This window comes from Pteropus medius, unplaced genomic scaffold (genome assembly GCF_902729225.1).
Source record: "Pteropus medius unplaced genomic scaffold, Ma_sr-lr_union100, whole genome shotgun sequence".
Classification (NCBI taxonomy): Eukaryota; Metazoa; Chordata; class Mammalia; order Chiroptera; family Pteropodidae; genus Pteropus; species Pteropus medius.
The window spans coordinates 7,672,476-7,689,697 of NW_024351543.1; the positions used below are offsets into that span (position 1 = coordinate 7,672,476).

General features: G+C 44.9%; 1 protein-coding gene and 1 pseudogene across 2 annotated transcripts in view; one reads left to right on the forward strand and one right to left on the reverse strand.

Annotated features, from left to right (window-relative positions):
- Positions 1-17,222, forward strand: part of PDIA5 (protein disulfide isomerase family A member 5) — an 83,682-nt gene that overhangs the window by 6,674 nt on the left and 59,786 nt on the right. The window contains exons 1-3 of one of the 2 annotated variants that reach the window (XM_039843210.1): positions 5,568-5,586; positions 13,910-14,036; positions 17,029-17,116. In XM_039843210.1, coding sequence (XP_039699144.1) covers positions 5,584-5,586; positions 13,910-14,036; positions 17,029-17,116 — 218 coding nt within the window. In that variant the 5' untranslated portion in view covers positions 5,568-5,583. Of the gene's footprint in view, positions 1-5,567; positions 5,587-13,909; positions 14,037-17,028; positions 17,117-17,222 lie in introns of those variants that run through there. The other variant, XM_039843208.1, reaches the window with a different exon arrangement.
- Positions 828-946, reverse strand: LOC120586813 (uncharacterized; annotated as a pseudogene).

Below are 17,222 nucleotides of genomic sequence, written 5' to 3' on the forward strand. Positions count from 1 at the left end.
TTCCTTCCTTCCTTCCTTCCTTCAGATATTTCTTGAGAGTTTTATGAGCCAGACATACTATGCTAAGGCATTGGCACAAAATAATAAATAAGATAGACACCATTCCTTCCTCCCATTGCCTAGTAGGAGAGCCACTAATATATTATTTAATTCAGGTAGAAAGTGCTAGAAGGAGAAAGTATAAAATGGTAAGAGGATGGGTAACAGGGATCCCTAACCTAGTGCAAAGAGTCAGAAAAGCCTTCTCTAAGGATTTATGGACTCTCTCTTAGAATAATGCTTTTAAATATATAAAGCAGAATGCATAGGATTACAAAGGAAACCAGTGATATTGAAATACAGTTATCAAAATATAGCAAATATTTTGTTACATTTTGTACATAGTGATAAAACTATGTACATTTATTTAATGTGTCACATGAGAAGATCTAGTGGCAGGTTTGCTAATTTCTGTAATTTCTGTAGTGATTAGCATAAACAATCTTTCAAGGTATCTACACCAATTGTAATGTGATGAGAAAATGTGTTTTCTGTTGGTGGCAAAGTCACCAACACTGCCATTGTTGCTGTAATTTGTAAAAGTTTCAGAGGTCAGTGAAAATAAAGATGTGATGTTTCCCCATCCAAATTCATAGACCCCCACAATAAAGAAAACTTATCCAAAATGTTGAAAATAAAAGATGATTTAACGACTTTTTAATGAACTGCCTAGTATTTATTTATTTATTTATTTATTTATTTATTTATTTAGGCAAGGCAGCCCTTGGTTGACCTCATAGATTGCAAGGACCTTGTCAGCTTACAATCCCTTATTTTTTTACTTTTTATGCCTACAGCACCTGGTCTTCCTAGGTGGTCTCCCATCCAAGTGCTAACCAGGCCTGACCCTGCTTAGCTTCCAAGATCAGACGGGATCGGGCTTGTTCATGGTGGTGTGGCTGTAGATGCACATTATTCTTTAGGACCCATCCTCTATAAAGTTAAATGATTTCTGTTTAGTATGGAAGAGAAACTCAAAGGTTATTGACCTGCAGGACGTTAACCATTTTGGTATCTAATTTAAGTCTTATATCAGGATTCTTTTTTTTTTCATCAACTATATGTATATTACTTTCTTATAACTTCTTTTTAAAAAATCTTTTTAAACCTTTTTTCTTACCCTCTTTTAACATAACTTCATCATTTTAGTGGGTCTCTTATTAATGAGTTCAATGACACTGAAATATGCTTAATATCTATTTGTATGAGAGTTAGGTTTTTAACATTTGAGAATTAAACTTCGGTTTAAGAACCACTGAGTGAGCAGGATGAGAGGGTGTGGCACTCAGAAGGGAGGTCTGGGCTGTAGATGTTAATTTAGGGGTGCTGCCTAGGAGGTAGCTGAGACCCCGGGGGGAGAGTGGGAAAGGAAGGCAGACTGAGTGAGCCAGGGGAAACTTCAATATTTAAAAAAGAGATCCCCAACCCCTGGGCAGCAGACTGGTACCTGGTTGGTGGCCAGTTAGGAACGCAGCAGGAGGTGAGTGGCGGGCCGGCAAGCTAAGTTTCATCTGTATTTGCAGCTGCCCCACCCAGCGCTAGCATCACCGCCTCAGCTCCACCTCAGATCATCAGGCATTAGATTCTCATAGGAGCCCAGTCCCTGCTGCCAAAAAGGTTGGGGACCGCTGGTTTAAATGATGGGGATAGGAGGAGTTTACAAAGAAGGCAGGAAGGGTAGCTGGAGAGGTAGAAGAGAGACAAAAAGGGTTCGCCCAGGTTCAAGAAGTCGAGCAAAAGGAGAACTGGAGGTATCCTTAGGGTTATCCATGTGGAGGTCATTGTTGAACCCCCACCTCGAGCCTTTTTGGTGGTGGTTTGGGGGCAGATCTGAGAGGTCTGGGGAGTGGATAGGAGAGAAGGCAGAAGATGGAAATTCCGTCTGTGAAGGAGAGGACAGTGATATGGGGTCCAGAGAGGGTTTTTAAAAGATTGGCCAGTGGCAGAAGTTTTTCAACCTGGTTGTGGATCCAGACCACCGTAAGAGAGGAGTGTGTATAATGGATTTTCGTATTTTGAAAAGCCTGTACTAAGAGCTGTTGTGCAGTTACAAACCAGACAAATTTGCAAGTTAACAACATTCGTTTTATGGAGTGGATAGTATTTTGGCAGCCAAGGCTGCTGCTGAGTGGTGTGGCACAAGTTCTGCCCATGTCGTGAGCCACACATATGAGTGACACTGTGAGGCATTACTTGGCTGAGCATGTGCCTTTTTTTGTTTTCCCCTTTCTGAAGGCACACGGGGAATTGTGGACAAACAGGCAGTAGAAGAAAGATGGATGAATCAGGTTGTCATTGTAGCTCTTTTCAGTTGGTCACGTTCAGTAGCTAGATTGGAAGGAGAAGTAGACTTGACGGCCTCTCCGTCTTGTTCTGGGTGCAGCTGTAGGGAGTAGGAAGGAACTCGAGGGACATCAATGGGAAGTATTCACATTGATGGGCAAAAGGAAGAGCATTGGATTCCGTCTGAGTCCTGGTGCTACCATTAATTTAGGCTTCATCCAAGGCGAGTTTCTTAACTTCTTTGAGCCTCAGTTTTCACATCTCTAAAGTACGGATAGTACCACCTTCCACACAGATTGTTTAGTTTTCCAGTTTTACTGCAACTCCTGTGAAAACAATTATACCTTTTACATAATAACCAAGTACATATATACATAAATGTAACAGATACATTTCACTGAATACTTAGGCTTGCTACCTGTGATACACTTAATGTTTTCTGTTTAATGCCATTTAAAAAGATGCTGATTGTAGCCCCCTGAATTGATTTTATGACTCCGCTCTTGAGATGAGGCATGAAGAGTGGAAAACGCCAGTTGAGACTCTCGACTTTAGAGGATTGAATGAGATAATGTTTGTAAAAGCACAGGTGTACATGGGGGTCATGAGCACCTGAATTGTTATTTTCTTATCAATTATCAGAGAATGGAGGCAGAGTTAGATTTCTGGAGTGGGAATTCACCTGCTTGTCCTCCCTCCCTGCAGCCTAATTCACTGTTCCATCTACCAGCTCTTTCTTGTTAGCCTATGTCATGTGTACACAGGCTGGCAGCAACCCAAAACCTCTTGGCTTTCAAAGAGGTTTTCCAAAACATTAAAAGCTTTAGGGACTTAAGTCCTGGTTAAATGCACTGCAGTTGTAATTTCAGGATAAGAAAACCTGTTTTTATAAGCTCTCAGATCAGTTGTCCTGCCCCTGGATTGTCCCTTGTTGACAGCCACATTTATGCTGTGGGGAATATAGGAGGCAAAAACTGTGCTGTGTAGCCCACATATAAAGTGTATTTTTTAAAGAAAGCAAACTATAAGAAAGGCATCTGGTTTTATATTTACAGGAGCAACCAGTAAGATGTGCATGGCTCCAGAAATCTGTAATCTTTTCGCCAGAGTCTGTCAGACTTGGGTCCGAGTCACAGCTCTTTTACTTACTTGCTGTGTCATGTCGAGCAAGTTTCTGAACTCCTCTTAGTCTCAGTGTCTTTATCTATAAAATGGGTATAATAAAAGTAACTATTTCATTCACCTGCCAAGACAATAAATTAGATATTCGTGTGAACTGCTTAGCTTGCTCCTGGTCACAAAATAAGCACTCTGTACATTCAGCTATTATCATTATCATGAGCTACTCCCTAGCTCTTGGGTTCTGTTCCTTGCAAATACTTTCTCATTTCTCTCTTATTCTTAATAAGCACATTTAGCTCCCTCAGCAAAGAGTGGTGTTTAGCCATGGTTGGTGACAGATGCTTAAAATTTGCCCTTTGAAAGAGCATGTTACCCATACTTCAAAATTAATATTCTTTTATATATCTCTCTTGTCAAAGCCATTCTAGATATGCGTTGCATGCAAAAATCCTTTGCAGATTCCATATAATAATTCTTATAAGAAACTACATAATGCCAGGAGAGCAGAGGAGCAGACGGTCAGCTGGAGATGAAGAGGGGCAATCAGCACCACTCTTATATGAGAGAGTGCCAGTGAGTGCTCGCTGGATGGTGGAGGTTTATCAGAAGGCCCATGGAAAGCAGTATTTGGTTGTGTTCTTGGAATCTCCTTTTTGGGGAGCGGGGTATTTTTTTAGGTAAGTTTTCTTCTAACCCTAATTTCAAAATAATTTCGACTTACAGAAGAGTTGCAGGAAGAATACAAAGGATTCTCACTTGTCATTTACCCAAATTCCACAAATACTAACATTTTTATCACGTTTTAGCGTACTCTCCTTGTACGTATATAAAGTTTACAGAGATGATGTTTCTTTGCTCCCTAAAATACTTCAGTTTTTCTTAAAAGTCAAAGACATTCTCATACATAATCATTGTACATACAGTTATTAAAATCAGGAATATGGTATTTGGCTCAAGACCCAGTCCGGAATCACACGTTGAATTTAATTGTGATAGCTCTTTAATCTCCTTTAATCTGGACCAGTTTCTCAGTCTTTGTCTTTTGTGACCACAACATTTTTGAAGAATGTCCTTTAATTTGGTTTTCGATGGTGTTTATCTTCAGCGCATTCTATCAGGAGGCATATGATGTCCATCTGATGTCCATTACTGGTGATATAAATGTTGGCTTTCTAGTTAAGGAGGTTCCTGTCAGGCTTTTCTGCTGTATGGTGATATTTTCTTGTGGGGAGATGTTTTGAGATTGTTCATTATTTCTATGGTGGTGGCCAAATGGCAGTAATGTTTTTCTTTAAATATGAAAGTTGGACATGCCTATTATAGCATGTTAGAAAAATAGACAAAGGGGAAGAATAAAATCTCTCTAAGGACAAAACCTCACTTTGGTGCATTTTTTTCTTCTAGTCTTTTCCTGAGCATAATTTTGCGTATAATTTTAATTATACCATGTAGATTTTGAGTTCTGTCTTTTAAAACTTAACATTAAGACAAGTATTTTTTCATCGCACGATCATTGAAAACATCATTTAAATGGCTGTATTAGTCTGTGGGGTGGCTTACTCTGAGTAACCATTTCCTCACTGTTGAATAATTAGGTCGTTTACAACTTTTGACTCTTGTGAGTAGGGGCATGTGAGTCATATCTGTGTCAGAACCCCTGCAGATTTCTGCAGGACAAATTTCCAAAAGTGGAATTACCAAAAGGCATAAATACTTTAAAGATACTTGATAAATTGTGCCAAATAGCTTTCCAAAAGAATTGTACTAGTTTAGGCTTTTGCCAGCACTTATGATGGACAGTTGGGCGCCATATTTTAAGAGATTCACTAATGGTGATTCTCAACTTTTTTCTTTTAAACTGTGACTCACCAGTTAAGATTTGTGTTGAGATTAATCTATATTTTGAATTATGAAAACATAGGTATTTATTACCCCAAATAAATTATGGTGTAATATAGCACATTACTCTTTCCAAGCTCTGACATACTGCTCCCAGCATCGGGATAGCTCTGAGAAGCATGAACATGGCTGTGTCTGGGGCAGATCATTCAGGACGGCGAGGGACTTGAGGACACATGAGGAATTGGGATATTGCACCTACAGATGCTGTAGAGGAAGTGTGTTTGTCATCTTCAGAGTATGGTAGGCTGACAGATGGCGTGGGAGTGGGAAGAATCTGAACTTTCTAGTAACTGGAGGTATCCAAGATGAAATGGTAGGGTGGGGACAGGGACTTCTGTGTATTAACATATTTAGTTCTTACAACCTTCTGGGCTCCACTTGGTTGAGAATCCTTGAGAGATTTCGAGTCCTTGGCTCTGGGGGCTACTCGGAGGCTGGAGATGGCGTGTGAGAAACCTTTACAGGAGTATATCAAGGAACCAACCACCCCAACTCAAAGCCTGTGAACTGCAAGAGATGTCCTGGCCTTTCGGTGTCCGGCAATGGTCCCCTTTCTAGTAAGGGCCAGGGCTGTAAGGAAACTAGAGGGTTACTAGCTAATTTTTCTTTTGTTTGTGGGTAACTGTCACCAGGTGACCAAGATACCTGATAAGAACAGTCACAGTGAAACCTGGGTCGCCAACAGGAACATAGTAAATCAAACCCTCGATAGTCTCTTTTCTTATTATAGTTTATCTAAAGTGCATGGTTTGATGCCTTAGACACTTTGAAATATCCCAATTGGAGCAGATGTTAATATTTCTGTCTAGTTAAAGCTTTTGTTTGATAGGTACTCATTATCTATTTGTATATGTGCCAGAAAACCCAGAATGATAGTACCTTAAAAAGATTGTTTATTTTACTCATGTTGAAGCCTGGAAAGGGGTGTTCTAGGGCAAGTATATTACTCTGGTGTCAGAGACCCAAGTCCTTTGTGTCTTGTTACTCCACATCTTTAGCAAGTTCTTCCTCCTCATTGTCTCAAGGTGGCTGCTTGAGTTCCAGTTATCTTAACCAAATTCCAACTGGCAGGAAGAAGGAGGAGACTAAGAGAACTCGTACCACGGTTCTTTTAGGGGCATTTTCTAAAAGTTGCCATATAACACTTCTGCTTTCATTCTAGGGGCTGGAATTTAGTCATAAGGCCACACTTGCTGCAAAGGAGACTGAGGGGTATGGCTTTTCATGTGGGTGGCCATGTACCCAGAGAAACTCTGGTTTCCTTACAAGGTGTAATTATCTCACAGTACTTCCCTAATAGTGGTCCTGAGAATAGATTTGCCAAATGACACAATTGGAAAGGACTTTAGACATCACTTTGAGGGCCTTCATTTACAGAGGAAGAAACTAAGACTTAGAGAAGGAAAGAGGACTTGTCCAAGGTGACACAGCCAGTATACATCAAAGCCAGCACAAAACTTGGGTTTCTTGGCTCACCAAACCACCAGCTCTAAATCCTCAGCCAGCTCAAGTTCTTTGACCTTGGGTTCAGGTCATCTGTTTTTAACATTTTTCCTGGATTCCTTTACCACCAGCTTCTTAAGAGTCTAGACTTTTAGATTCTGACATTTCAAAACTATTTTGAGCAAAATGTGAGTTACACTAAATTAAACTAGTTTCTTCACAGTTCCCAACATAAGAAGGATATCTTTTTTCAGGTGACAGAGCAAAAAAGGTTAAGTCCTACCTCCACCCTTTTTCCTAAATGTTAAATTTATGTCCTCAGCTCTTCTCCCATTAGCAAGCTGCTTTTACATAATTGAATACTGTGGCTTCAAGATCTGCATTGAATAGTGAATCTATAAGGACAGACAGCCTCCCTGGCTATAGAGAATATGAGGGTGCTGGCACACACCCCAGAGATCTGGAGCTTTTTAAAGCTGAGGGTGTAATGTGACAAGGACTGTTCTCCCTATTATTTTCCAGAATTGTATGACTCTTTATTTCTTTAGTCTGATGGTGATGGTAGGTGAGCTTAAGTGAAGAGAGAGGAGCTTATGTGTGCTGTGTGTTAGAGCAAGAGGGAGGTGGAAGGGGGCACAAACTCCCGTACACACCTGTCTAACAGCAGATCTGGGCTCATTGCCCCAGCAACCTGAGAACCAGGGCAGACCATGGGTACTCTGGGTTTGCAGGGAGCAGAGGGTTAGTGGAAATCGCTGCTGAGACCCTCCTTGCCATGGGATTCTGGGAGATTAGGGCTTTTCCTGGCTGTTTTGATGGGCCCTCTCTGGGATGGAAGTGCTCCTTTTCGGTTTGTGTTTTGGGAGCTTGTGGGATTGAGAGAAGCAAGCCACCATCTCTGGCTAGGACCTGGGAGACCCCAAGCTTTATTCCCAGCCCTGCTGCTTACCTACTGTGTGACCTCGATAAGTAATTTAACCTCTCTGAGCCTCAGTTTCCTCCTCTGTAGGATGAGGCCAGTACCCACTCATTGGGTTTTATGAGGAGCAAATGGGCACAAAACCTGGAAGGAGCATTCAGCATGTGCTACGTGGCCTCTCGTCTGGGTTGCTGTGCAGATGGGTGATTATTCCAGGTTTCATGATGCTGAATGTGTGTACGTGCATGCTTCTTCCTGCCTGGACACACTGTTTTGCCAGGCCGGGCCCCGGAGAGGAAGAGGTGGTGCCCATTTTACTGTTGTCCTTGCTCTATCTGGGATTTGTCTCGCTAATGGTACTACTGAAGATAATTACGATTATTATGTACTTCTGTACGCCAAGCATTATGTCAGCTTCTCTATGTACTCCCTCCCAGTACGCCCGCCCCCAATCCCCCGCCCCCTGCGTTTAATCCTTAGCCAACCCTGTAAAACAGGTGTCAGCATCATCCCCTCCACTTTACAGATGGAGAAATGACACTCTGAGAAGTATAGTAACATCTGAGATCATCATGTTCTTCATGAGGGCACCTGAGGTTGACCCCGGGTGTCTAACTTCAGAAGCAGTGCTCTTTTCATGGTGTCTGAGGGATGGGAAAACCACAGAGGGGGCAAAGGACAGTGGGCCGCCAGGCTGGAGGGTGGTTTGTCCGGCAGGCCCTGATACGCGCAGACACCCATTAGGAGAACCCTGCAGAGCCTGGAAGATGAGGGGAGAACACAGTTTCCTGCACCCCTCTGCCTCCCACGTGGTGGAGGTTGGGTGAGGACTACTGTGCCAAGGACTCTGGGTGCTCCTGGGCTCTGGAAAAGGCCTTGTACTCTGATAGGGGAAGGGGTTTGGGAATGGAGGCGGCTGCTACTCTGATGGAGGGACCTGGTATTCTGACGGAGGTGCTGCACTGTGACAGAGGTTGGGGGCTGGGGGAACTGGCCTTCTGATGAGCGAGGGCACTGGCTTTCTGCTGCAGGTGGGACATGGCTTTGGGGGCCTGTGTTCTCCAGCAGCAGAAAAAGGAATGGCATCCTTCCCAAGCATTGTTCTTCCCTGAACTGGGGGACTGGTTTATGGGTCTCAGCCCAGCCCATAGGGGCAGCTTAGCCTTGATGAAAATCCTGTTAAAGCTGCAGGTTGGTGAGCAGAAAGAAAGCAATTATGGGAGATGATCAAAAGGAGTTTGCATGGTGAACAGAGGGGATTTTTTCCCTTTTCTCTCTTCTACCTCCAAAGCGAATGACTTAGAATGTAAAGAACCTGCCAAGCCCAGGCACAGTTCCATTGCTGGCTCGGAAGGTGGCTGGCTTCCGAAGTACTTCTCAAACACTGCCCTGTGCCCCCTGAGAGCTTGACAAAACAGTTTGTGCATCATTAACATTGTTATTCTTGCTGTAGTTATTTTGTTGTCAAGATTTGTGGATTGTGACTTAAGAAATCTGCAGGAAGGCACTCTGCGAGATCCAAGGCTCACCAGAGCTGCATCTTAAGGAAAGGAAGGAGCATGCACACTAGTAAGGTTAAAATAGACTGAAGTGGATGGAGGAGAAAGGAGAATGTTAAGTGGCTGGGGGAGCGTCCCCTTGGGCTTAGAGGAGGGAGGAAAGGACCGCCCTCTTGGCTATCCCTGTGGTTGCTTGCTAAGGTGAGGGTCTACCTGGGGCCAGACAGGGGGGGTTTTCATCCTCCTAGCTCTCAGAGATGCTAAGCCTAACATCCTAGCTCTTTGTACACCAAGTACCCTAGCTCTTTGTACACCAAGTACCCCACCCAGATCTGGCTATCCTGAGTGTTTTCCTCTCTTGCTCCCAAATTTCCAAATCCTACCTCTCGTGTGCCCACCAACACACTCTGTGGAAACAGCCCATCCTTCGGCTGTCCCTGCTGAGCTGCCTGTGCTCCTTCTGTTGTCACCCCAATGCCAGGTGTGCTTTCTTGTCTCAGCACTCTGGCTTCTGACCCCACCTCCCCGCCATGCTACTAAGGTTCTCTCGGAATGTCCAGGGCACTTCGCCATGGCCTTTGCCTGCAGATCAATCACCCACTTTTCTGTTTCTCCCCCCTGGTCTGTGTTGATGCAGCACTTTCCACCTTTTCCTCCCCAACTTTCCTCCTGTCCTTCCTTCTCCCCTCTGCCGAGGTATTCCTTCCCTTTGCTTCTCCTTCTGAACCTCAACCCCAGAGACCTTTTGACTTTGAGGCTTACCCTCAAGCCTGGAAGACACCTGTATTGGGGTATCTTATAGTCCACATGTCCCTGCCTGAGCATAAGATAAAAGCCTTTACTGCTTCTCAGTTCTTCCATTTTTGGCTATTCTGCTCCTAGCCCAGAATCTTTGGGGTCATTTTAGCCTCCTCTAGCTTTCGTCCTTGCTTATATATGAATAGTCATTTAGTTCCGTCGTTTTTTCCCTGAGGCTCTTGGATTGACCCATTCCTTTTTACTTGGGCAGCCACCCAGCTGGTCCCTCCACCTCTAGCCTCCTGGTGACTGCTCAGTCTGAGGTCATGGCCAAATGAAGTTCTTGAGCTAAGCTAAGCTTGAGCTAAGCCCCAGCCTGGCCCAACCAGCCTTCTCCCACCATGCTCCAACCCAGAACCTTGCTAACTGTTCTGTGGTCTGTCTGGTGTCAGTGGTCCCTTCCAGGTCACCCAAGAACTGCCATGGACTCACCGTGTAACATGCTCCTAGCCGACGACCTCTGTAGAGGTCAGGAGTGTGGTAACTAGTGTATTTGCTATGTTTGTTATGCTGGACAAACATTTCCTGAAGGCTTTCAAGTGACCAGATACTGTTCTGGGCCCTGTCCTCTAGAGCTCCAGGTTTAGGGGATGGGGTAGGGACGGGGAAGGTGGGGAGGAAACAGACCCTCCATAAAGACCCAGCCATAGTCCAAGCCCCAGTGTCATGCTGGGTGATGGTATTCAAGCAGAGTCGGTTTGTGCAGTGTATCTCTGGTTGAGGTCAAGTTCTCTGCTGTGTGAGGGTAAATGCTGGGTCAGAGGCTTTGGTTGCTGGCTGGAACATGGTTTGTTTACTCTTGAGGGTGGCTGTTGGTTAGATGACCTGAGAGATTCACTGAGTTTTAGAGGAAGGAAGCTGTGAGTATGCCATGATACTTGGCTCTTGTGGTTTTCTGCTATAGACACTGTGCTTTTGCTGCGGCCCGGCTGTGCACCACCATGCTACCTGGGCAGGTAGGTCCTGGGCTCGCCATCCTTCCCTTCCCATTTCCTTCTCCCTAGTTCCAGAAGTGCACGTGCTTGCCAGTCTCAGGAGGAATGATCTGCAGGTCAGAGTCCCCAGGCCCTGGGCTAGGGCAGTTGTTTTTCTTAACTGCAGATTATTTGAGGATTACAAACAGAGCAGAGTCAATGTGTTTTTCCAACAGATTTTTTTTCCTCCTTTAATCCTGTGCATTGAGCTATGGACTTTTTAGTCTGAAGTCTGTTAGCTCTCTGGGAGCAATAGAATAAATAACATGTAATAATAAAGTGGAATTAACTTTTTGGTGAGCTCTCAAGGTGGGCTGCATAAGGGCAGTGGTCTTTAGGCATTGTACATAGCTCTGGCAGGCCAGAATGAGGGAGAAATAATTCCTTACTTCTCCTGGATGGTTTTACTCTGAGGAGAAGGAACCTGGAAATCTAATGGCAGATTATATTTAGAAATACTAGAATACGGCCACATTTCTGTCTTCTGCTTTGCTGAGGTGGAAATTTGTATTATATATTATGGTAATGATACTGATGAAGTGCTTTATGATTTATAAAGCATGTTTGATAAGCTATCCCATTGCATCCTCACAGCAGTCCCACGAGGGAGGTATTATTATCTCCATGTCAGATGCAAGGCATTAAGCCTCTAGAAGGTTGGATGATGTTGTTTAGGCACCTTAGCTATCGAGTGGTAGAGCTCAGACTTAACTCAGGACTTATGGCTGTAAAGAGGCAGTGGACTAAGAAGGCATGGGGTCAAATAGAGAGACCGGGGTTCAGGTCTTGGCTCTACTTTTTATTAGCTGTGTAACTTTGGTCAGATTATTTAACTGATCAATATGATCAAGCACATCAGATCCTCTACAGTTGTCTGTTTTTATTGACTACATTCTTCCATAATCCTCTGTCCTTGCTCCATTCTGGGCTCATTGCTCTGCATGTAGCTAAACAGTTATCCTGGGCTTCTCATCACCATCAACATGGGAATTCTCCTTGCCTCTTTCTTCTGTTAGATTCTTTGTTTCTGAGGTTTCATGTCTTTCTTATTTTTTATTTTTTACTTTTTGTTTTGGTAGATTATGAGTTCCAGTAGCTTCTTGAAAAAGGGTGCATTGGTGGTAAATTTTTCACATCTGAGATCTTAAGTCTGAGTCCATCTGTACTCACAACCAACAGATAGTTTGGCTGGTTATAGAATTCCAATTGGAAGTCACGTTGCTTGAGAATTGTGAAGGCAGTGTTTCATTGTCTTTCGGTGTGCCAATTATGCCAATTCTGGCTCATGATCTTTTTTTTTTTTTTCTTTAAAACTCAAATCTCCTCTGTCAACAGTGTTCTGAAAGTTTTCAGAGATGTACTTTGGTGAGTCTTTTTATTCTTGATGCTGGACTCTCTCAACTGGAAGCTCACATCCTTCAATTAAGGGGTGTTTTCTTCAATTATTTCTTTTATAATCTATTACCTCTGTTTTCTTCTTTTTCTGGATTCCTTTAATTAGGCTCTTGCACTTAATGAATTCATCTTCTCATTATTCTTATCCTTTAGTTCATTTTTTTCTTGATCTTTTTTATTTTCTAGGAGTTTTTTTTTTCAATTCTAATTTCAGCTCTATTGAAATTTTTTATTACTGTGAGTTTTTCTTTCCAAGAGTTTTTCCTGATTCTCTTTGACTTTTTCTTTCCCATAGCATTATATTCTTGATCAATGTACTCTTTTATTTTTCTGAGAATAATAATTATAGTATTGTTGTTTTCTTCTCTTCTTTTTTTTTTCTTTTTAATCTATGTTTCATCTTTCCATTTCTGTCTTTTGAGTTAAGGGCTTTCTTTGGGTATTTGATGAACCTTGGTTTTCTGTCTGTATTGAAGAGCAAGCCACTAGTTCAAGGACTGGAGACTGAGTGTGGGGAGGACGCAGAGGGTACCCGTTTACAGAGGGGGCCTTGCAGCACGTATTTGAGTGGGAACTTCCTGTTTCAATGGAAGATCTCCAAAGTCATTGTCTTTAGGTTGTTTTTCTTGTACTTTTCAGTTTCCCCAGAGAAAAATTCTCTAATTTCTTGCCAGGAATAAGACTGGCTACATTCTGGAAAAGGGTTGCTGAGGGGATGGGGCTAAGGGGGATGGATGATCTCAAGGTTCAGTTCAGAGACTTTCCTTGAATCCTCTGTTTTCTCTCAGGACTGTACTTCCACCCTCCGTGCCTGGTGTCTCCCAGCAGAGTTTCTCTTATTCAGTTTCTCCATATAGCAACCCTGTGTTTTCTGCCAGCTAGGCAAGGGCTTGTGTGGACTGGATGAGATCTGCTGTGTGACTGCTCCTTAATCAGACTTTTCACACACACACACACACGCACACCCCACTTTCAGCTCACCCCTCATTGTGCTTGCAAGGTGCCTAGTACCGCCTGCACTCAAGGTTTTCAGTGTTCTTGTGGACAGTTGGCTCATTTCTTGTTGGCTGGTCTCCTGCAATCATTGGCTGAGTGGGGAAAGTGGAAAACCCCTCACCCATTCCCATTCAAAACTTCAGAGGTGATCTTACTGCTCTATAGATTTTGTGCTTTGGTTCTTCTAGGTGGGATGGAGTTTTCACATTGCTCTACTATATGGCATTTGGGGTACCATGTAGAATAGAGTTCTTGATTTGAGTGGGTGGCAAGTACATCCATGCAACATGCTTGCATAGTGTGTAGTCCATATAGCCTATTAAAAGTGCACGAAGAAGACTGATGGTGGGCCAGGAAATGTCTTGGGAGGGTGTGGTGACTTAGAGATGAAAAGGCAGCTGTAGTTTTGTGAGAAGAGTTGGTGCACCTGTATCCCTCTGAAGTAAAATGTGCTTTAGGCAGCATGTCTGAGGGCATCCATTCTTCCTCAGGCCAGGCCAGGATCTGGGGCTCACCATCCTTGCCTCCTTGATTTCCAGGTGGTCCTGCCAGTGTGGCTGTCCTCCACAAAAGTCTCCTCGCTCATCGAGAGGATCTCTGACCCTAAAGACTTGAAAAAACTTCTCAGGACCCGGAATAATGTACTGGTGCTTTACTCCAAATCTGGTGAGTGTCCAGTCTGGCCTTGGAGTCATCCGTTGCGGATAGGATGCAATGGAATGGGATTAGATGGGGTGGGAAGAAGAGCGGGCAGAGGTGGAAGGCAGAGACCTTAGGACCAAAACCACTCAGGGAGGGTTTGGGCACACCAGGTTTATCAGCTTTCCTCGGAGATGGGACAGAGGTGCGGAAGGGCATTAGTTATGTTGTTTTCAGATCTGAGAGGTTGTTTCGGTTCCCACTTGTGAGTATTTGTTAGTAAAAGCCCTCTGGAGACCCTCACTACTTCAGGAAGGAGAGGGCATGTGTGTGAAGGAGGACAGAGGACAGTGGATACCAGGGATGGACGTTCTGTCTTCCTGGACAGGCGTGGGCCAGCCCTGCCAGGGCATGCTTCACCAGAGCTGTTGATTAACAGACTGGGCCGGACTGATGCCAGCTGAATCGGTCCCAGGTGTGGGGGCATGCACCTGGGCTGGCAGCCTTGACCCTGCCCGGTCCCCATCTGTCCTGCTCTGGGATCAGAGCACAGGGCTGAGTTTAGAATGGGCTCTGAGCTCAGGGTAAGGCAGCTTCAGTGCGGGTGGGAGCGGCAGCTTGCCTCTTCTAACCTTGGGGCTGATGAGGGCGTAGTGGATGGAGAGAGGTTTGCTGGGCTCTTGGCTGCAACTTTGAACATCTGACTGTTGTTGTTGTTCCAGCAGAGTTAAATGTTTTTCCAGCTCCTAAGGGTGCCAAGTTTTCTCTGCCCCAGAGAAGCAACAGCCAGTGGCTGGGCCAGTTCCGGGCACAGCTCTTCCTGAAGCTCATCCTCAACATTCATTGGCACTGGGGGCTGATGGATGTTTTGGACGTGTGTCCCTTCTGAAGCCTGCATCCTCCAAGCAGCCGGGCTCGTGCTATTCCTTGCCCTTCTGAGAGCCTGGCAAACACTCCCTGAGGTTGTTGTTGGGAGCCCAGTATGCGAATAGCATTTCTCCGCTATCAGGAATAGAGGGAAACTGAGGCAAAAAAGAAGCGTGGTTCCTCCTAAGGCCTGGGGTGTAGGGCCCTGAATTAGTGTGGCTCACCCCCCTGGGTATTCCTGGAGCTGGTGGTTGTCATTGCAGGAACACACTCGGTTCGTTCTCTGGGTGGGTCCTGTCATATAAGCTCATCATCTTACAAGGACTCTGCAATACCCTCTCATTTCCTCCTTTGCCATGAGGGAGGCAGTGAAAGTTGTCAAAAGACGGCCAAGTTACAAGTGAGGAAATTGAAGCTGGTAGAGAATAGCTGACTTGTCCGAGGTCTCCCAGCTAGTAGATGGCGGAGCTGGTGCCCTACATCGCCCCTGCCTCATTTCCTCTGCTGGAGGATAGGAAGAAATTGGTTTATTCTGCAAAGACAGGAGGGCTCTGCAACCAGGAAATGATTATGGTAAGTTAGAGAGTGGGAAGGTGAGGTCTCATGATAGAGGCTTGTGGGACAGGAGGCCAGGCCTGGAGCATCTTGTTTTCTTTTCAGCCTTCACCCAAGCACAGTCTCATTCTTTGGTGGTGGAGCTCCCTGTGCTTCTCACTTACCTCCCTGCTTTGGCGGGTGGGCGTGGGTGATTATTTTAGCATCCTGCCTCCTTGCCCAGGCCTGCCGCGAGACTTGTGACCATCAGTGACTGGCTTCCGGAGCAGCGCAGTAACTAGGTTTTCTCCCTCCTATCCTTCCAAATAGGGCCTCCCTTCTGCTGCTAAAAGACAAGGTTAGGGGAGGGATGCTTCATATGGCTCTACTTTAGTTTCCCTCTCCGCCTCCCAGAGCCCATCTGCGTGGTGGGGCGATGGCCTTTCCCACCTCCGCTGTTGCCTCGTCCTGTTACCCTGGTGGGGGTTCCACAGTTCTAGAACGATGCTTTTTGTTCACTTCCATGAAAAGCTCAGCATGTTTTGTATTCACAAACAGCTACCATTATCCACACTAGAAAAGGAGATCAGTGGAGGCATATAATTCAGACATCATTTCTGCTTGGCTTTGGGGAGTATCATATGGTCTCTGGCAGGAGAGGGCAGCAGACTGCTCTCCCCACCAGTGTCTGCCTGGTGGGCCTTTCAAATGAGCTCACAGGTATGATAGGGGAAGGTGACACACTGACCACAGCCACTCTGCAGTGGGCCTTTGCAGGCTGGCATTGTTGAAATCCTGGCTGCAGAGGCTCCATCCCCAAGAACCTGCCCTTCTACAGTAGTTTCCAGGTGCTTTGCCCAGATCCACGAGGACTGATACCTGGATCAGCAAAACACTCTTCCTTTCTTGTGTTCACTTCATCCTGCCCCAAGGCATAATCCGTGTTTCTGTAGCTGACTCCCAAGGTCCTGCCACAGTCAGTTCTTCCCCTGCCACTTCCAGAAAAGTAGGCTATGGAAGTAGCCTTGGGTATACTTGGCGTTGGTCCATCAGAGACTGGTGTCATATATAAACCTCATTTAACCACCAGGTTGTACTGAGCCTCTAAATGAGCATGTGATATATAGGCGAAGGAAGGATCTGGTCCCCATCCTTGTCTTCTCCCAAGTTGGGCTCAGAAACAGACAAGAGTGAAATTGGCAAACTCGTTCCGTACTTTAGTTATAGAATTATAATTATTTGGTTATAGAATTTTCAAAATTTGTCCCAGAAAAGTAATGAGTCAAAGATTCTACTGGGAGTTGACTATCTGGCTCAGAGATTCTTGGAAGAGTGAGGCGTGAAGTGTAGCTCACAGAAGGGATGAGTTGGGGGGCGGGGTGTCTATGTCTGTGAGGAAGGGCCCAGGAGGATGGTGAAAGCAGGGGTTTCTGAGAAGAGCTGGGCTGTCCTCATCAAACTGTTGATCACAGGGACAATGTTTTGACTGATACTCAGGACCTCGCCCCCTCTGGGACTGGTCTCTTTCCTTCCTTGCCCCTAAGGGAAGATGGCAGGGGTGGCCCTGGTGCACTTGGGCACAAACGTTTAATTTTTATTTATTTATTTTTTTTTACAGAGGCTGCAGCTGAAAGTCATCTCAGGTTATTGTCCACTGTGGCCCAAGCAGTGAAAGGACAAGGCACCATCTGCTGGGTTGACTGTGGGTATGTCCTGGGGACATGGGGCATGGTGGCAGGGGACTTGGGAACTTTAGTGAGTGGGGTAGGGAATCATCTCTGATTAATACTCTGGGAGAGAGAATACAATGGA